The 22,229-nt window shown below is 38.3% G+C and overlaps 1 protein-coding gene across 1 annotated transcript; it reads right to left on the reverse strand.

Moving 5' to 3' along the window:
* Positions 1-14,406: 14,406 nt before the first annotated feature.
* LOC118851747 (olfactory receptor 6C2-like) lies at positions 14,407-15,347 on the reverse strand. Its single transcript, XM_036761270.1, is given in 2 exon segments — positions 14,407-15,051; positions 15,054-15,347. Coding segments are annotated over 2 exon segments (939 nt in total).
* Positions 15,348-22,229: the final 6,882 nt, after the last annotated feature.

The raw sequence follows: 22,229 nt of genomic DNA on the forward strand, positions 1-22,229 counted from the left end.
GAGGAAAGACTGGGAAGAGAAATGAGAGTGATGCAAGAAAATCATGAAAAGCAAGTCAATGACTTGCTAAAGGAGACCCAAAAATTATTGAAGAAAATAACACCTTAAAAAATAGACTAACTCAAATGGCCAAAGACCTCCAAAAAGCCAATGAGGAGAAGAATGCCTTGAAAGGAAGAATTAGCCAAATGGAAAAGGAGGTCCAAAAGACCACTGAAGGAAATACTACCTTAAAATTAGATTGGAGCACGTGGAAGATAGTGACTCTATGAGAAATCAAGAAATTATAAAACAGAATGAAAGGAATGAGAAAATGGAAGACAATGTGAAATATCTCATTGGAAAAACCACTGACCTGGAAAATAGGTCCAGGAGAGATAATTTAAAAATTATTGGACTACCTGAAAGCCATGATCAAAAAAAGACCCTGGATATCATCTTTCAAGAAATTATCAAGGAGAACTGCCCTGACATTCTGGAGCCAGAGGGTAAAATAGAAATTGAAAGAATCCACCGATCACCTCCTGAAAAAGATCCCAAAAAGAAAACTCCCAGGCATATTATTTCCAAATTCCAGAGCTCCCAGATCAAGGAGAAAATACTGCAAGCAGCCAGAAAGAAACAACTTGAGTATTGTGGAAAAACAATCAGGATAACACAAGATACAGCAGCTTTCACCTTAAGAGATCGAAGGGCCTGGAATATGATATTCCAGAGGTCAATGGAGCTAGGATTAAAACCAAGAATCACCTACCCAGAAAAACTGAGTATAATGCTCCCAGGCAAAATACAGATTTTCAGTAAAATAGAGGACTTTCAAGCTTTCTCAGTGAAAAGACCAGAGCTGAATAGAAAATTTGACTTTCAAACACGAGAATGAAGAGAAACATGAAAAGGTGACATGATCAACTTCATTAGCTTGGAAGAAGGTGCTGCCTAATTGCCAGGTAAATGCTGCATACCCAAGCAGTTTTCTTTCCCCCTATCCTTTTGGTGACAAATGAGAGGCAACCACTGTTCATGTGTTGTCTAGTAAGTGAAGGAAGCTGAGACAGCAGTATGAGTCCCGAATGGTGTCTTTAGTAGCCCGCAGAGGTTGATATGTTTTAATATTTTATAGGCTTTTCATAAAGGTTTAAAGTCTTTCTCTTCAGAAAGGAGAAGATAGCAAAAGAATAGGAAAAATCAGAGATGATATTGATGTTCCCCAATGAACAATTAAGAGAATATCAATGACTATGAGTCATATGCCTAATTTCTCATCTTTATAAAATTTTTATGAGAATTATCTACATGTCTATAAAGTGTCTTCAGTTAAAAAAATGAGAACAGAACAGGCAGTCTTTTTAAAAGAAAGTTTTATTGATGCTTTTGTTCCATATATCATAGACATTTCCATATTCCCTTTCAGCTTTCTCTTGTAACAATTAACAAAATTTAAGGGGCAATAAAACCTTGGGCCTCGTTCCATATTTTTAATCCCCTGACTTGTTTAATGGAAGGAGAAGGGTACATTTCCTTAGCTGTTCTCAAGGACCATGATCATTCATTATATCTAAGTACTATTTAGCTTTCATGTGTTTTTTTTTTTTGTTTATACTGTTGTAGTCATAGTGTATATTATTTCCTGGTTTTACCTTTTTTCTTCTCCATCAATTCACAAAAGTCCTCATTTCTTTATAATTTTAACTCCTTACAATAAAACAAATTCCCTTCAATTAATGTGCCTTAAAAAAAGAAATTACTTCACATTTTAATCCTCTAAAGGAGGCTTATTTATTTATTGAGGAAGCTTGTTCATTCAAAAGAAATAACAACAATTGTGAAATTTTAGGAAGTGTGCAGCATGAGAGCAGGGACATAGCTTTTGGTGGGAGGCTCTCATGCACCCCTCAAATTGCAAAGATCAGTATGTAATCCCTGCAGGTATGAAGCTGGCCCTATGAAAGTACTCTCACTAAAGAGTACATGGCCAAGTTCACATGATACAGAATAAAAGTAGCATCTCAGAAATGACTATTCCTTTTCTGTCTGAAACATATAATTTATTTGATAAGTTTCTTTTCCTCTTTCCTTTGTTCCTTGCTTCCTTCTTTCCTTTTTTCTTTCTTTTGACAGGTCTCATGTCTGTTTTGCTATATAGGGAACATCTCTCATCTACTCAATCCCCACAACTTTTTTTAAAAAAGAGGAGGTATGTCAGTAGTAATATTACCATCCATTACTATACTTACTTGTCTGCCCGTACTTCAGGTGTCAGTGAGCAGTTTTTGACCAATAGTCCCTGGAATGCCTCAAAGCTGAAGAGCAACAAATTTGTGGAAAAACATACATGTACTTCTGGCCACATTTTCTCACAAAACCATGACATCACTCTCACAGGCACAATGGAGTTCTTCCTAGGTTCCCATTTCTGAAATATGCCAGTCCTCTCTCTCATTACCAACTCTAAAATGAGGCTGTATCAGAAATCCTGACCTGCATTGAATGCAGGAAATATTTTGATGTGGTGTACGTTGCTAAAAGGAAGGTTGAAACTTTGGAAAGAGAATGGCCTCTCAGGTCCAGCCTTTATTTGGATCTCCTGATCTGACCTGTTTGGGCAAGGAGAGAGGTTTCCCTCCAAACCATACACAAACTGCAGAGGATATTTCTTTCATCTGTCCAAAGACTTCACAAACAAAAGGACCCTTGGGGAACCCAAATTCAAAAGTCACTAATGAATCTGTATTGCAATTTTTTTTAATTATCTGTAACAAACCACTGTCTGATGCTATTCCCACTTTTCCATTTCTTGTGGCACTGGCCCTACAGATGCTTATTTTATATCTTTTGCCAAAGTTGATTACAATATTAATATTTAATATTTTAATTTAATAATTGTTTAATGGTATCTTGAGAGGTTTTGGAGTGAAGTCATTCTAGTCTCTGCCTTTATTCTGTCATCTTCCTCGATTTCGCTTGGGATATTTTTTTAAAGGAGATGACTTCTCTGCTTTTTGGTTAAGATGATCTAATAAAAAGTTTATTTAAAAATAAAGATTATATGCTCCTTTTTCCAGTGATATACATACGTACATGAACATGAACATGTGTATGTGTATGCACCTATACCTATACTTATATCTATATCTTTATCTTTATCTATATCTATATTATCTTTATCTATATCTATCTATATCTATATATCTACCTATCTACATATATATATATATATCTGTCTATCTATCTATCTATCTATCTATCTGCAATCAAGTTTAAGTGACTTACCCAGGGTTAAACAGCTGATATGTGGCAATTGTCTGAGGCCTGATTTAAGCTCATGGCATTCCTGACTCCAGGAAGGGTGCTCTATCCACTGTGCCACCTAGTTGCCACTGCTCAGTGATATATTTTGCTAATAATCTTTGAGAGTAAAAAATAGATTTCCTGACAACTATTGTGCAACTGTTTTTCTTGAATTCTACTGCTATGTCTATGTTGCTAGTTATGGTACCTCGTGGATCACGAAATTTGCAGGCCATTAAATAAAACACCAAACTGAAAAATTCTCCTGGGCCAATGTGTAGAGAAGAATGTTATTTCAGAGACCTAAGTCTAAGAAGATTTACCATAAAAGAAAATGTTAAATATTATGTCGGACCCTGAGATCAGTTTGTATAGATCTTAGACACGTGGAATATTGATAAGAATGACATGGAATAATTTAGGAAATGAGACCACTTTCCATATATATGGAAGGCCTACAAACCACCCCTTTGGGCTATTTTCATTGGCTTGCTTCCCAGTTATTGGCATATATACCTTTCTACTGGTGAGATCGGGAGGCCCAAAGACAGACACTCATGAAGGCCTAGAGGATGATGCCTCTTCTGGAAACCATTACCAAAAGCTTTGTTCTTGCCTATTCAAGACCAGTGAAAAATGAATTATAAAATATCCTTCAAAAATTAACTTCAGATATATACATTTTTAAAATCAACTTTTTTTGTTTGAAACAAACTGTGTTTGTTTCTTTGGTGTGTCCACTGGCTTACCCCAAAGGTTACTCAAAAAGCATTAACTAACAAATGGTAGGAAAGAAGTATAGGAAGACTGAATTAAAGCGTGTGCAGTTTTGTGAAATCAATGTGTATAATTAGGCTGGACATTGAGCACAGAGAAGGGCTGCTAGCACAGGTCTCTTGATCCACTTTTCTAAGGAAAGCAACTTTAAGGGGTTAACAATCTCACTTTATTTAATTATACATATATCATTCACCTAGTTCAGAGGGAAAAGTCAGCACCCTGAACTTCAGAGCAAATACAAACAGAAATTACAAACAGAAAATATAAACAGAACAACAAACAGGCTTTTGTCTGATCATAGCAACACATGCATGTACTTCTGGCCACATTTTCTCACAAAGCATCACCAGCTGGGTTTTCAAAGCTGGGGGGCTCTTTCAATGGCTACCCAGAGTCTCATCACCAACAGTGTGCCCCCAAAGGTCAAATGCTAACTTCTGAGTTTATATACACTTCTTCAGGGTCGAAGGATGTCACAACCATGCAACTCAAACCCGGGTAAACTAAGGCCTTCTCTTGATGTAAGCAGATCATCAAAGACTCCTGATTCAATCACAGATTTCTTAGTACTGAGAAGCACTCTAAAAATAAGACAACAAAAATTTCACTTTGCTTGCCATTATATATGAAAAGCACAACTCATCAAACTCAGCATTCCAAAGGAGAAAACAGTAAAAAAGTACAGTTCTAGTTACCGTAACAGAGAGAGAGAGAGAGAGAGAGAGAGACTGAGACAGAGTCAGAGAGGTAGAAACAGAAACACAGAGAGAAACACAGACACACAGAGACAGCGACAAAAACCGACAGAGAACAGAGACAGAGAGACAGAAACAGACAGAGAGAGAGAGACAATGAAACAGAGAGAAAGAGAGATGTAGCTGAGAAGAGCCATCTTAAAATAAGTCAACGATGCAATTTGGATATGTGTTCCAAACTCAATCTTGGTTGATTTTTTTCTTTCACTGGTAATAAATGGTCATACCCACATCGTTGTCTTATCCTCAGTGACTTTGAGCTATGTATCAGCATAGTGTTTTTGTAAAGACTTTTGTCCCCTATATATCTTTCTTTTCCTCCCCCCAGTTCCTTATTTCCACCCCAATCCTTCCCAATCAACTTTACTTTGTATTATCTAAGAAAGTTTTTTGCTGATTCCTTTTGTTTTCCCACCAAACTTATTTCCAGATACGCTTTCTTCACTGAATCCCTTTGTGACCTAGAAAAAAAAGTTGAGGAAGACCAATACAGTGAGCATCTATGAGGGTGCATGCTAAATACACTTCTTTTTGCATCTCACAAAGTTTTCAACCATTCCCTGTCAGATACTCATTTCACATCCCCTTTGTTGCTACCATAGAAAGTACTGTAAGAGATGGGGGAGTAGTTTTGTTTCCACAGAGTAGAAAACATTACTCCTCCTCCCCCTTCCCCCCAGCTTTAGCAGAATGTAAGTCAGGTGACTGATGGGAACTACTTCCAATCAGAGCTCTGATCTAGCAAAAACAAGGTCTCAGGTTGGTCAGGTGAAAGATCAGAGGACTGTACACATGCTTCAACAAGCCATTTGAGTAGGGCATGAGGTAGGCAGTCAGAGGGTTGTACCTGGCCAATGAAGAGCCTGGCAGGAGATTCGAAGGAAGGGTCTATGAAAGGATTGGCATCCATTTGAATCCTTTGTACTCTCCTGTACTCTGTTCAGGGGAGGCACCTATTTATTCCGACTGAATAAATGCAAAGTATAATTAAAGCGCCCACAACCTCTACCGTTTGGGTGGAGTCCTTTCTCATGAGAACCAATAATAAATGCCATTTCTGATTTCAGGCTCAGACTCCAAACTCTTTATTGTGCCAGTACCATGATATCTTGGAATATATGTGGTGCTGACTCTCTCTGTCTTTGATCTACTTTGTGTGTGTGTGTGTGTACATATATATATATGTATATCTATCTGTATGTATATATATCTATCTATATGTGTATATATATACATATACATATATATATATATATATATATGCGCAGTGGTGAGATCACTGGCTCACAGACTATGAATATTTTCTTCCCTTTTGTCAGAAAATTTCAAATTGTTTTATGGATCCTTTTGACTAATCTTTACTTCTAGCTATCAAATATTAGTGTGCTAATTTTTCCAGATCCCTTCCAAATTATGTAGTTTCATTTTTTGTTCCTTTGCCACTAAATGCACCATGTGAGATCAAACCTCAGAGTCTTAATGAGTTCTTTTAATGTGAATTTCTTTTACTTAATTTTTAAAATATTTTTAATGGTTGTTGCTAATTTTGAATTCTCATCTTGTGAAACATTGCTTAAGCAGGGAAATGGTTCTTGGTGTTACATATATGTGCAGGGTACACACTTTGAACTTAACTAACTTGTTCCAAGGGAAAATTCTGTATGTATGTATGTATATATATCCTCCAAAATCCCAATTTCTTCTCTTTAACTTCAAACCCTTCTGGGCTCTTTTCTTTAAAACCAGGCTGCTTTACAACCAGACCACACATCCTCCAAGTCCTTGTGGCTTCTTCTTCAGGAGGCTCTATTTTCTCTTAAGGTGACAGAGGTCAGGAAAGAGAATCCCAGATATATTATCTGTCCAGGGTTTATCTCTTATAACCAAGGTAATGTTGAGATTGTTGGGAAGAGAGGAGGGGGTGGTTGGAGAAATCAGGGCTGGGACTTAGAGCCATAATTAATGTTGAGGTTGAAGTCTTAGCATCAGTGCCCATAAGCTCCAGCAAGAATTCTCTCCATATCCCAATGTCCTTTACGGACATGTAACTAGAGTAACAGAAGTCAATTAGGAATAGTTATCTATGCTAGCTACACCAACTTCATCTGACCGAGTCTACTATAGACTATATTATATCTATGCTCATTGATGCTATGTCTAATACCTAGGAGACCTGATCACCTAGCTCCACTCTATTATTTCTGACCACACATTTCCTCAAAAATTACTTCACCAAGACATGTCCTTATAGTCCCAGACTAGCAAGCACAGTCAGAGGAAATCTATTCTCTGGGTCCAAAATAGGAAGAACCATTATGGTGTCTGGTGCAAATTTCTTATTGAAAAGTGGGTGGTGAGGTAGAAGATAGTCTTACCACAAGTGCTAGTAGAAAGCAAGGAGAAAGTCTTCCTGAAGAAGGTTAAATCATGAACTTCTTTGGGAATTAATTCAATGAAAAGTGGATGAGAAAAGAACACCTAGCAAATGGGAAAATTGCAATAGGACCCTAGAAGGAGAGGGGCAGTTGTGCAGCATGTTGTTAGAGGATCATAATGTAATGTGAGGGGACAATAATTTTGCTGGGAGAAGTAGAATTTCCTATAGAGGAGGCACCCACAACCAAGGAAGGAGCCCACCTGTTCCCACCACACCCATCCCAGATGAGGTCATCCAAGGGTACCAACCCATTTGCTCTAAGCCCATTCATTCTAAATCAGCCTCTCCTCAGAAAGCATTTCTCCAATCCCAATCAAATTCATAAGGCCTCCACAACCACTCAAGTGGTGTCCTTGACACCTTTATTCCAAATTATATTGGAAGTACCGAAAACTACTCTCCCTTGGACAACTGCAAGGCCATTTAGTCTCCATCCACAATACAAACCCTCAGCCCTAACACTCTTCTTTTTTTGCCTCATTTCTTGTTGCCATATTATTTTAATTGTGAACCAACTTTTCAGCCTGCTTCTCTCTTACCTTAAGAGGCATTTGGTGGCTCAGTGGATAAAGGACTGGGCCTGGAGTCAGGAAGAGCTGAGTTCAAATCCATCCGCAGACACATCCTAGCAATGAGACTCTGGCCAAGTCAGTTATCCTCTATTTGTTTGACAAAAAAGGTCCACTAGAGAAGCAAATGGCCAATTATTCCAGTGTCTTTTACAAGAAAACCCCATTGACAGTATGGTTCATTGGGTTTTGAAGAGTTGGATATGACTGAACAGGAAGTATATTACCTTAGCTCATCAGCTACCCTCTTCTGTACTTCCTGGATGTCCTCTGAACTTTTTGTCTGTGAGTTCTTTCAAATAAAAGATGGGATGATTTAGCTTAAAAAAAATTCCAATTACAGAAGGCTCCCATTAGAGTTAAGGGGGCTTCTCTCTACTTTCCACCCTGTCTCCTAATGCTTCCCCTGACTTCTAATGCTTTTTCTCATTTTCCACTATCTAGGACATCCTGTGCATCCTGGCACTGCATTCCCTATTTCATTACTTCTTTCTCCAATGAAGTAACAGAAGAACTAATAAATGAAACCATACACAGTAATAAATAGCTACTAATGGCTCCTTCCAAAGAATTGCTTAACTTTTAGAAGGTGATATAGTATTATTATTAATATTTAGAAGGGGCACTAAAGTTTTTGGAAGTGGAGGCAATCCATATATAAGTCTATCATGAAGACCGCTATCTACCTTGCTTCTGCAGAAGATTGACCTCAGTGGGGAGTATTGGTTAATTGACATTTCTCCCCTGCTATCCCTTTTCCTCTTTTTAAGGTAATATTACCTTAATCAACTTCTACCTACAATGTTAGAGGTCATGTTCAGAATCAGAAAATTCCATTAATGAAATATAAATCTTTGTTTCTTTAGTTTAGTAGGGCAGGTACATTGAGGTGATTTATTTATGTAAAAACTCTGGATATTGGAGAGTGAAACCTCACATTCTCTCTTTCCCTACAAAGAGGTGGCAGCTCGTGTATTGTAATAAGTTCCCTGATGGGCATTCCACTGTATTTCAGGATCCTTGTTCTGATGATTTTATATTCTAGCTTAATTTCAGACAGGAACAGGTCATTTGCTCCATCACAGTGGATCATTGCAATGAGAAGTAACCATGGTCCCGCATCACCTTTTGCCAATGATACTTTGCATCTTTGTAGATGCCTTCGCTGCCTGCCTACTGTCTCTGTGATTAAGGACAGGCCATCTCATTTACTTTGAGCAGTATCTGGTCACAATTATTTATCACTAATCACAAGGTCCTTCTATTCAGTAACTATACAAATGTTCCCCATCTACCTTTAATTTTTCTCCATCATCCCTTGGATTTGGTTTCCTTAGGAGAACCCAGTTAGTTGTGGGAATGGATTTTCTTGGTTGCTATAAAATATTCCCTACAATTACTCATAAGGGAAATTTCTTCTGGGTCTTGAGAAGTGAGCATTTTGCATCCCAGAATGATCAGTTCACATGGTGCACAATCCAGTGTTGCAGACACCAACAAAGCCTGGAACAATCATCTCAGATTCTTGGATCCATGATTATTGGAGAAGCAATTTCTGTTTTGCTTTGGTTTTGTAGGACAGATTCCACATAGAGTGACTTTTGGAGCCAGAATTTTGGCCCAGCAGAAACTTGTCTCTGACTTTGTATTCCTAACAGACTGCCTCTGACTCCTGGGACTCACTGTGCTACCTTAAAGATTTCTTTCTTCTCTGGAGAGCATTCTCCTTTCTTTTTCCTCCTACAATACTCCCTTCCTCTCAGTAACTTATACTATTAGGGTTGAAGAGTTTGACCTTTGTGTGTCAAGTCTCTTTGGATTGCTTTCCTTTTCATTGGGGAAACTTTCAATCAAAGGAAATAAGTATAGTAGAGGAAGCTCAAGAAATGTGCAGTATATGGTAAAAGAGAAAACTCCCTGTACCTCTGACATCACATAGGTAACTCATTTATCTATGAAGCTCTAAGCCTGACCTAACTTGCATCAAAGGACAGAACTCAATGTCTGTATATTTCCAAAGAATATCTCAGATATAGATCCTGGATTTCATTCTGGAAAATCCATAGTGCTTCTTGGATTTTTAAAATAGAGTTTTGTCTGTGCTAAGCACAAAATTCTCTTTTTTTTTCTCCATAGATTTGGAGAATGGCCTGTGTGATTTTGAAATGTGTCCTGATTCTTGTGATTTGGTTCACTCTGTCTGATAAATTTGTTTTCTTCCCTGTTCTCAGGCAGAATGGGATCATCTGTCCTATTACTGTTGGCATTGCAATTGGCTACAGAGATAATTGGCATTATCTTTCATGGATGATTTCATCTTTTTCTTGATGTTGCCTCTGTTCAGTCTATCTGTAAAGGTGAATCTAAGGCTGGAGGAAATAACTTTCCATTCATTTGGGGTAGGATCTGATAAAAAAAATTTTTTTTCTTTTCTTTCTTTTTTTTTTGGAGGGAATCAGGTAAAGTGACTTGTCCAAGGTCACACAGCTAGTATGTATCTGAGGGCAGATTTCAACTCAGGTCCTTTTGAATCTAGGATCAGTGCTCTAAACACTGTTCCCCACAGTTGTTTTTCAATAATCACTAATTAATGATATTCAGTAGCTAAACAAATGATTCCCACCTGCGCTTCAGGTAATTTTTTTCCATTCTGCATTCTAATAGGCTTCCTCAAAAGACCTCATTTAGTTTTAGGATTTGCTTTACTGTTGTAATATATGCACTATATTATCCAAGAACTCTGATTTTTTTCCTGAACTTGGAGCTTCACTCTGGCAGCTAAGATGTTTTGGGTCACTTTGGGCTAAATTCCCATGTTACATAATGCAGGCACAGTTTTAAAGTCACCCTCAAATGCAAGTTGCTCTGACATAGGTTGACTAGAGCCATGATTAGATGAAAGATGAAATAATCTCCCATCACTAGTGCTTTAAAGGAAGATCACATAGAGACCACCTGTGCAAACCTGTTGCCTCCAAGAGGCTTTTCTTTGGATTTCCCCATTTCCTCTTTCTGTAAGCCCCATCTCCTTGTGTCTAGTGGCCTCACACTGCCCACTGTGGACCCTACCCTGTGTTTTCCTTCCCCTAGAAAGTAATGACACACTCTAAAAGAAACTTGGGTCTCCTCACTCCCTTCCTTCTTTGTCTCGGAGCTCTGTTCCAAACCAAATATTGTCTAGAATGGATCTTTCAGGTAATTCATTCTTTTATGCAATAAACAAATTACTTTATGTTTTAATCCTCTCAGGGATACTATTTATTAAGTGAGGAATCTTGTTTATTCAAAGGAATTATCTCCAACTGTGAAATTTTAGTAAGTGTGCAACATGAAAGTGGAGAAGTAGGTTTTGGTGAGAGGGTCTCAGGCACCTCTCAAAGACCAGTATGTAATCCATGAAGGTATGAAGATGACCCTATGAAAGTACTGTCACCAAAGTCTAGGGATATCACCCTTCTCAAGGACCTTAAAAGGAATGGCCCTACCTTCTAGCTTTCTGTCCCCAGCTAGTACTGGCTTCATTTTGGGAAGATCACCACCAACAACTACAGTGCTTACTGGACAAGACTGAAGACAATGAAACCAACATGTGGCTGGCTTTCCAAAGAAAAAAGGTAGACTGAGGGGTAAATGTTTGGATAGTACATATCCAAACTGAAGGTGAAATGCCAATTGAGTACTCCTACTCAGTGAATTGTGCTTCTATATTATTTAATGCTCAGTCTGCTGGGAGTGTTCACTGGTAGTTATAAGTCATTGTTATAAGTCATTTTTTGTCCATTGTGTGCTTGTGAGACTTTATTTGTATAGAAGAAATAAATGGATGTCTCATACTACATGTACATATATTACTATATTTACACAAAAGCATATATTCATGTAGTATACTTACTGTCTTTCTATTTGAATTTTTTGGGAAATTGTAGACAAAGAGTCAGACCTAAACTTTAATTTATTTTTCCTGGGGATCTAGAATGAAGATGAAAAATGCTGGAGAATGTGACCCCACCTTTTGGGGCCAGGATGCCCCCAAGTCTGAAACTGGCCATGAATTCCTGAATCCAGCATTAAGAGAGGTCCGTCATAGAACAGTATTGAATGTGTTTCCCAATATTCACTCTCCCTCTGGAGATCCAATAGTTACTCTTATTGTTATAATTCTCCTTTGCCTTGTCCCATTCAGGAATCAGACCAATGTAGAGCATAGTGGCCTGGTATTCTAAGGATGCACCTATATGGGAATAGTATTTCATCCTACAAAATGGAAAGGACTGCCTTGAGGAAAAAGCATGTAATTATTGTACTATATTTGCAGGCAGCCTGAGAATAAATAAGTCCTGACCAAGTGATGGCAACAATCAGGGAACTGAAAAATTTCATGTAGAAGGACATGGAACAGGAAGACTAACACTCTCTCTGTCCAAAAGTGTGATTCATGGTTATGGAAAGTGGGATTTGTGTGCATCCTGCTCTTTGGAGAAAGAGGATTACCCACTTATTTCCTGAGAAATGTCTTATTTGTCAAGCAAAGCCAATGAGTTATACAGAGAGGGCAAGGGAAACCAACGTGTGGACAAAAAGAGTATGGCAAAGTTCAACCTTCCTATAAAGAAGATGATCACCCAATACTTAAGGAGTCTGGATGACACTGGAAGCTGGAATCAGAGAGGAGCCCTATAACGACATGTGCAATGGACCTTTGTCCAGCTGTGATCACAAATTCCATGAAGAATCATCCAGAATTGCTTTTGCATTTAATGAAGGAGGGTTTGGCAGAAGCAATGCAACAAGTGTAGACAATGCATTCATCCAGCAGAGATAATACATATGATGGAGACAACATATCTGACAAAGCCTATTTGAAAGCTACTATGGGATTAAATTTTTGCCCTGACTCACTATTGTACTTTTGAAGAGCTTGACATTACGTCCCACGAAGCTCCATCCCCCCAAATAATGGCCAGTGTTTAATGGAAAAAACTTTTCCATGGAAAATCATGTCTCCTGGGAAGAATAATGTAAAATCACCTATCTCATAGGTGATTTTATAATAATCAATTGCATCAATGTTAATATATTATATAAATTACATTAATATAATCAATTGCGTTAATATTGCTATATAAATGTTATGCCAGGAACCTAGTAAGCTTCCCCTCAGGTAATTGTCTTAGAGGTAAGAGAAAACAAAAGAATCCTTAAAGGCTTGAAAATATTTGGTAATATATCCAAAGATCTGATCAGAGGAAATAATACCTGAGAATAAATGTAATTAAGAATGTTTTTTTCAATTACTAACCTCAAGGAAAGCATAGATCATAATGGAAAAATGCTTTTTTTCCCTTTAAAGGCTGGCAGATGAAAAAAAAGTATTTTTTTGAAGAAAGTACCTAACAAAGTTCTTCTATGTCCCTTTTTCAGTTTTACTTTTTGAGCATATGACCAATCATTTTTCTCTTACAAGTCAGCAAAGTATGGTGCTAAAAATAAATGTGTCTGCAATGCAAATATAAGACATTATTTTTAAAGGAAGGAGAAAAATCCACAAGGTGACCCTGAGCAAAAAACAGAAATGTTAGTAAAAGTAGGAAGATAATAACTTTTGATATTTTATTTCAGTGCACGCTCCATAATGTCAGTCTTGAAGATGAGGTTTCTCTTGAAGCTTTGGCTTTTACTTTCCAAGCTTTTAAGCCCCAAACTCCATATAACAATTTACACAGGGATAATTTCTGTATTTGGGAAGATCTTGGTATTTCGATTTTCATGTTTTATAACATGAATCACCAGGCAAATTGATTTCTCCCTTGGCTGTGCTAGTTTGAGTATTCTCTGACTGACATCTGCACCATGCACCCAGAAGCTCATTATTGCGAAGACTTCATCATCCTGAAGGATCTCATCAGGCTTTGTAGTCTGCCTCATCACTGTTCTCTGCCTCTGATTGTTTGGATGGTGGAGCCATGAACTCCAAACATCTAGTTAAGGAGACAGCTAAGCTCAAACAGTCCTCAAGCATTTCTCACCTGACTGCACTACTTTGGGACTTCTCTAACTGACTTATCCACCATGCCCTCAAGCAGGCTACTTTCCCTCTCTCTCCTACTTTTCAGCTTTCCTTTGTATGTATTGTCTTCCTAAATAGATTTTACCTCCTTGTGGGGGCAGGGATTGTCTTTATTTTTCACATCTGTGTGCTTACAACAGTGGCTGATATGTGATAGCCACCTAATACATTTATATTGGCTATTAAGTAAAGGGCTGGAAAAATCTTTCTTAATAAGTATCTCATACATAGTTGGTTCTAAAATAATCTTCCATGGATTTTATAGAAATGAAGTGCTGAGTGATGTGGTTGAAAGCAAGTGAAAACCTTTGAGAAAGGGATGGAGTAGGGAGGGAAAAACCTCCATCAGTGAGGATTTCTGGATAAGACAGAAAAGGAGCCCTGAGATGTGAGTCTGTGGATAAGGGGGCATTAGTAAGAGAATAAAATTGGGTCATAGTACCCAGAACAAAGAATTCTAAAGTATTTAGGTTTTCTTTCATGAATTACACCTGAGTTTTCAGTTCTCTCTCACACCTTGGAAATCAATACAATCCTTTTGAATGTATCTCTGAAAGCTTGTATCACTTGTTTATTCCTTAGGGTATATATGAAGGGGTTCATTACTGGTGCCACTGAGGTTGCAAGTACAGACACCACCTTATTCGTAGCCACCCCTTCTTTTGCAGAGGGTTTGATATAGATGAAGATGCAGGTTCCATAAGTCATGGAGACAACAAGCATGTGGGAGGAACAAGTGGAAAAGGCTTTTTTCCTTTGCTGGGCAGAAGGGAATCTCAGAATCGTCCTGACAATATAGGCGTAGGATAGAACCACTAACCCTAAGGTGATGACGAGTGTCAACACAGCCAAGGCTAAAATCATTCTATCTAGGAACTGTGTATCAGAGCATGATATCTCCAGCAGTGGTGATGTATCACAGACAAAATGGTCAATAATATTAGAATCACAGAATTCTAACTTAAGACCCACACCAAGTACTGGAACAATGATCATCAAACCAGACAACCAACAACCCAGGAGAAGCTGGTTACAGACTCTGTTGTTTATGATGGCTGTATAGTGCATAGGTTTGCAGATAGCTACGTAACGGTCATAGGACATGGCAGCTAAAAGAAAAAATTCTGAGGCCCCAAAGAGGATACCAAAAAAAAAAACTGAGTGAAACATGCATTATAGGTCACAGTATAGTTCCCAGTTGACATGTGGTACAGGAATCTAGGAATACAGACAGTTGTGAATGACAATTCTAAGAAGGAATAATTTCTAAGAAAAAAATACATGGGGGTTTTAAGGTGGGGATCCACCAAAGTGAGGGTGATGATAGTCAAGTTTCCAGTTACACTCAACATGTATGTCAGAAACAGAAATATAAAAAGCAGAGCTTGCAGCTGTGGGTCATCTGTCAATCCCCGAAAAATGAATAATGTTATTCCTGTTTGGTTTCTCATTTCAGACCTCTGCCTTTTGATGGATCTGTATGTAAGAGTGAGAGGGGGGTGGAGTGAGAGGGAGAGAGATAGTGAGTGAGAGAGGTTGGAGCCGAGAAGAGCCATCATTAAATAAATTAGCAATGCAATTTGGATATAAATGCTCAGAACTCACTCTTGGTCCTTTTTTTCTTTCACTGGCTAAAAACCAATTATGCCCAAGTCATCCTGTTATCCTCAATGGCTTTGACCGATGCATCAGCTACTGAGCTTAGCTTTTTTGTAAAGAATTTTGTCCCTTTGTTATCTTTCTTCTGCTCACCCCAGTTCCTTGTCTCCACCCCAATCCCTCCCCATCATATTTCCTTTGTTTTATCTAAAAAGTTTGTGTTGATTCCTTGTTTTCCCACCTTACTTATTTCCAGATACACCTCCTTTTCTCAATCCCTTTGTCACCTAGAGAAAACAAGTTATGCAAGAACAGCCCAGTGACTATCTATGAGTGTGTATGCTAAATACACTTCTGTTCACATCCCACAATGTTCTCAGCCATTCCACTACTGTCAGACACTCACTTCATACCCCCTTTGTTGCTACTACAGAACGTACCATGATATCTTGGAATATATGTGGTGACTTTCTGTCTTTGACCTCCTTTGGATATATGTACAGTGGTGAGATCAGTGGCTCACAGATTATATTTTCTTCCCTTTTGTCAGAATATTTCAAATTGTTTTATGGATCCTTTTGACCAGTATTTACTTCTAGCAATAAAGTATAAGGGTGCTTATTTTTACAGATACCTTCCAAATTGTGTATTTTCATATTTTTCACCTTTGCCACTATATGTTTTGCATTGGAACAAAGCTCAGAATCTTAATGGGATCTTTTAATTTGAATTTATTTTTATTTAATTTTTTTCAGCATTTTTAATGGTTATTGCAAACTTTCAATTCTTATCTTGTGAAATATTGCTTAATTGGGGAAATGGTTCTAAGTCTTTTCATATATTTTCAAAGTGCTCACACTTGGAATTTAACTAACTGGTTATATGGGATATTCTGTGCATACATTCATCTCCTCTGAAAGCCCAATTTCTTCTCTTCCTCTTCACACTCCCTCTGGGCTCTTTTGTCTATCATAAAACCAGGCTTCTATACAGACAGGCCACACAACATTTACATTCCTCTAGGTCTCCTTGAGCAGGCCCTATTTCCTCGTAAGGTGACAGAAGTGAGAAAAGAGTTTCACAGACATATTATCTGTCCAGGGTTAATCTCTTATAAACAAGGCAATGCTGACATTGTTGGGGGGAGAGGAGGTGGTGGGAGGAGAAATCAGGGCTGAGACTTAAAACCATAATTAATGTTGAGGTGGAAGTATTAGTCAAAACATTAGTGCCCAGCAGTTCTGGCAACCATTCTCTTCACATTCCCATATTCTTTAGGTACATGTAATTAAAGTAACAGAAGTCCCTTAGGAATAGCTAATTATGCTGTCTAAACCATCTGCCCCTGAATGAGTCTACCATACACCATACTACATCTATGCTCATTGCTGCAGTATCTAATACCTAGGAGACCTGATCTCCTGGTTCTGTTCTACTCTCTCTGACCATATGTTTTCTCAAAAAATACTTCACCAAGACATGGCCTTACAGTCCCAGACTAGCAAGGACAGTGAGAGGAAATCTATTCTCTGCCTCCAGAATGGGAAGCAGAACCATTACGATGTCTGGTGCAAATTTCTTATTGGAAAATGTGGTGGCAGGGTAGAAGATAGTCATACCACATGTGCTAGTATGAAGGGAGATGAAAGTCTTCCTAAAGAAGGTTAAATCATGAACCACTTTGGGAAATAGGTCAATGCAGAGTGTGGGAGGAAAGAACACTTAGGGAAATGGAAAATGTTAGTGGGACCCAGGAAGGAAGTGGGCAGTTGTGCAGCATGTTGCTGGAGGAGCATAAGGTGATATGCAGAGACAGTAATTTTGCTAGGAGGAAGCACAATCTCCTAGAGAAGAGGCACTCACAACCAAGGAAGGAGCCCATCTGTTCCAACCACACCTATTCTAGATGAGGACATCCAAGGGTACAGAGCCATTTGCTCTAAGCCCATTCATTCCAAGTAAGTATCTTTGAAGAAAGCATTTCTCCAATTCCAATTAGATTCACAAGGCCTCCACAACTACTCAAGTGTTTTTCTTGACACTTTTTTCCAACTTCTTTTGGGAGTGAAGAATATTACTCTCCCCTGGACAACTGCAAGGCCATTTAATCTCCACCCATAGCTGCTAACCCTCAGTCCTAACACTGATCTTCCCTCTTTGCCTCATTTCTAGTTGCCATATTATTTTGAATGTGAACCAATTTTTCTGCTTGCTCCTCTCTTAACTTAGAGGCAGTTGGTGGCTCAGTGGATAGGGGGCTGGTCCTCAGTCAGAAAGAACTGTGTTCAAATCCATCCTGAGACTCTTTCTATCTTTGACACCCTGGACAAGTCACTTAACCTGTATTTGTTTGACAAAAGGATGCACTAGTGAAGGAAATGGCAAATCATTCCAGTTTCTTTTACAGGAAAACCCCATTGACCATATGGTCCATTGGTTCCTGAAGAGTTTTAAATGACTGAATAGCAACTGTATTACCTTAATTCATTAGCTTCCTTCTTCTGCACTTCCTGGATTTCTTCTGGACTTTATATCTGTGAGTCCTTTCAAAGAAGTGAAGGGAAGATTTAGCTTAAGAAAATTTCCAGTTAAAAAGGTTCCCATTAGTTTTAAGGGGGCTTCTCTCCACTCTCCAAACTGTCTCCTAATGCTTCCCCTGGCTTCTAATACTTTACCCCCTTTACCTATACGTGACACCTCCATTACATCCTAGCACTGGACACCCTATTTAATTACTTCTTTCTGCAACGAAGTAACAGAAGAATTTTAAAAAAAAACAAACCACAGAAATAAATAGCTTACAACGGCCATTTGCAAAGAATAGAAAGAATAGCTTAACTTTTAGAAGGTGAAATACAGTTATTATGATTTAGAAGTGGCACTATATTTTTTGGAAGTGGAGGTAATGCAGATGTAACTCCACCATGAAGACTGCTATCTACTTTTCTGCTACAGAAGCCTGACTTTAGTGGAAAGCATTGACTAACTGACATTTCTCCCCTGTTATCCCTTTTCCTATCTTTTAAAGTAGCTGTATGTTAACCAATTTATATGTACAACATTGGAGTCTATATTCATAGAGGGCAATAACCATTGAGGAAATAGAAATCTTTTTATCTTTAGTCTTGTGGGGCAGGGAAGTTGAGGTACATTTATTTCTGCAAAGACTCCGGATATTGGAGAGTAAACCTTGAATGATCTTTCCCTGCATAGAGGTGTCACCTCATGTGTTGTGACAAGGTTTCTAACATGGTTCCTCCTGTATTTCAGGATCCTTGTCGTGTTCATTTTATACTCTAGCTTCATTTCAGACAAGAACAGGTCATTTGCTACATAGCAGTGCAGCACTGCAATGAGGAGTAACTGTAGACCTTTTGCCAGTGATACTTTGCATCTTTGTTGATGCCCTCTTTGTTTAGTCCCTGTGTCCTCGTGATTCTAGAGTTAAAGACAGGCAATCTAACTTGCTTTGAGTATGATTTGGTCACAATTGCTTCTCAATAATTCCAAGTTGGTTCTATTCAATAGTCATAAAAATGTTTCTCCTCTACCTTCAATTTTCCTCCATGATCCCCTGGTTTAGACTTCTTTTGGAGAGCCCAATTAGTTGTGGGAATGGATTTTGCTTGGTTGCTGTAAAATATTCTCTGCAAGACCCCTAAGGGGAATATCTCCTGGCTCTTGAGAAGTAAGGATTCTGTATCCCAGAATCATCAGTTCACACGGTGCAGAATCCACTGTTGCAAACACCAACAAAGCCAGAACAATAATCTTGGATTTTGGATCCATGATAATTAGAGAAGTAATTTCTCTTTTGCTAAGGTTTTGTAGGAAAGATTACACACAGAGTGATTTCTGGAACTAGAATTGTGGCCCAGTAGAAACTTGTCTCTGACTTTTTCTTCCTGCCAAACTCACTCTGACCCCTAGGGCTCATTGCGCCACCTTAAACAATGTTTTCTCCTCTTGTAATCATTGCCCTTCCCCTTCCTCCAACAATATTCCCTTCCTCTCAATAACTTACACTCTCAGTCTTTAAAAATTATCCCTTCACATGTTAAGTCTCTTAAGGTTGCTTTTCTTTTCAATTAGGAAACTTTCACTCAAAGGAAATAACTATGATAAAGGAAGTTCAAGAAATGTGCAGCACATGGTAAAGGGGATTGTTCCCTGTACCACTGACATCACACAGGTGACTCACCTATTTATGAATCTCTAAGCCTGATCATCCATCAAAGGGCAGGAGTCAATGTCTACATAATCCTGAAGAATATCTCATATACAGATGCTCAATTTCATTCTGGAAAATCCACAGTACATGTTGTATTTTTAAAATAGGCATTTTGTCTTTCATAATCACAGAGTTCCTTTTTTCCACCATGTAGTTGGAGGATGGCCTGTGTATGGTACAATAAAGGGGATACTAGAAGTATGCCCTGATTCTTCTGCTTTGGGTCACTCTATCTGATAATTTTATTGTATACTTAGTTCTCAGGAAAAATGGGCTCATCTTTCCCATTACTGTTGGTATTACTATTGGCCACAGAGATATTTAGGCATCATCTTTCACTGATGATTTTTTCTTTTCCTTAACATTGCCTCTATTCATTCTATTTGTAAATGTGATTACAAGTCCAGGGGACAGAACATTTCCCTCCATTAAGTGTTTTTTTCTTCTTTTCTTTTCTTTCTTTCTTCTTTTTTGGAGGTAATCAGGCTAAAGTGACTTGTCCAAGGTCACACAGTTAGTATATGTCTAAGGCTGGATTTCAACTCAGGTTCTTTTGGCTCTAGGATCGGTGCTCTATCCACAGTGACCCACAATTGTTTTTCAATAATCACTAATTAATGATATTCAGTAGCTAAAGAAATGTTTCCCATCTGTACTTCAGTTAATTTTCTTTTCCATTCTGCATTGGAATATGTTTCCTCAGGATAACCCAATTAGTTATAGGGATAGGATTTACTTGGCTATTTTAATGAATTATCCACCCTGAGGGTTTTTTCCCCTGAACTTGGTGAAATGGAGCTTCACTCTAGCAGGTAAGACATTTGGGTCACCTCAGGCTAAGTGCTCATGGCACATACTGCAGGATCCAATGTCAAAGGCACCCTCACAAGCAAGGTGCTCTGACCTAAGTTGACTAGAGTCAGGATTTGATGGAAGATGAAATATCCCCACATCACTAGTGCTTCAAAGAAAGATCACATAGAAATCACCTGTGCAAAACTTTAGCCTATACTAGGTTTATCTTTAGATCTGCCTACTGCTCTCTTGCTGTAATCCCCATCTCCTGGGGCATAGTGACCTCACACTGCCCACTGTGGTCCCTACTCCATTTTGCTCCCCCACCCAGATATTGAATGACTCACTTTCAAAATTAACTTCCCCTCTTTCCTACCTTCCCTTTTAGTAGTGTTCCAAGGTAGATATTGGCCAAAAAGCATCTTTTAACTAATTCATTCTTTTGTGCAATTAACAAATTATTTTAAGTTTTATTCCTTTCAGGGATGCTTATTTATTCAGTGAGTAAGCTTGTTCATTGAAAGGAAGTAAAACAATTTTGAAATTTTAGGATATGTGCAGCATGACAGTGGGAAGATAGATTTTGGTAGGAGGCTCTCATGCATCCTTTAATTTACAGAGACCAGTATGTACTCCATGAAGATATGAAGATGATCCTATGAAATTACTCTCCCCACAGAGTACATGTCAAAATTCACAAGATGCAGTATAAAAGTAGCATCTCAGAAATGACTATTCATTTTCTTTCTGAAATATACAATGCATTTGATAGTTTTATTTTCTTCCTCCCTACCTCCCTTCCTTCTTTCCTTCCTTCCTTTTTTCTTTTCTTCCTTCTCTTCTTTCTTTCCTTCCTTCCTTCCTTCCTTCCTTCCTTCCTTCCTTCCTTCCTTCCTTCCTTCCTTCCTTTTGTTGTCTTTTTTTCTTTCTCTTGACAGGTCTCATTCCTGTGTCCCTGTATTGGAAACCTGCCTCATCTATTCTATCCCCACAAGTTCAAAAAAGTGTGTGTGTGGGGAAGCAGTGATAGTACCATCCATTATTATACTTACTTTCCTGCACGTACTTCAGGTCTCAGTGAGAAGTTTTTGTCCAATATTCCCTGGATTCCTTTAAAGCATAACAGCAACAAATCTGTGGAAAAAACATACATGTACTTCTGGCCACATTTTCTCACAAGTGCTTGATATCACCCTCACAGGCACAATGGAATTCTTTCTAGGTTCCATCTTCTAAATATGCCAATCCTTTCTTTCATTACCAACTCTAAAATGAGGCTGTGTCAGAGAGCCCGTAATGCATTAAAATACAGCAAATGTTTTGATGTGGTGTACCTTGCTAAAAAAAGACTGAAGCTTTGGAAAGAGAATGGCCTCTCAGGTCCTGCCTTTATTTGGATCTCCTCATCTCACCTGTTTGGGCTAGGAGAGAGGTTTCCCTCCAAACCATATCCAAGGAGTGGATATTTCTTTCATCAATCCAAAAAGCTATGGGTGCATGGGGAAAAACTGAATTCGCAAACAAATGGACCCTTAGGGAACCTAAGTTCAAAAGACACTAATGAATCTCTATTGTAATCATTGTTTAATTTTTTGTACCAAGCCATTGTCTCATGAAATCCTACTTTTTCTTTCCTTGTGATACTGACCCTATAGATGCCTATTTTATGTCTTTAGCCAAAATTGATTACAATATTAATAGTTACAAT

Source organism: Trichosurus vulpecula, chromosome 5 (genome assembly GCF_011100635.1).
Source record: "Trichosurus vulpecula isolate mTriVul1 chromosome 5, mTriVul1.pri, whole genome shotgun sequence".
In the NCBI taxonomy this organism is placed as follows: Eukaryota; Metazoa; Chordata; class Mammalia; order Diprotodontia; family Phalangeridae; genus Trichosurus; species Trichosurus vulpecula.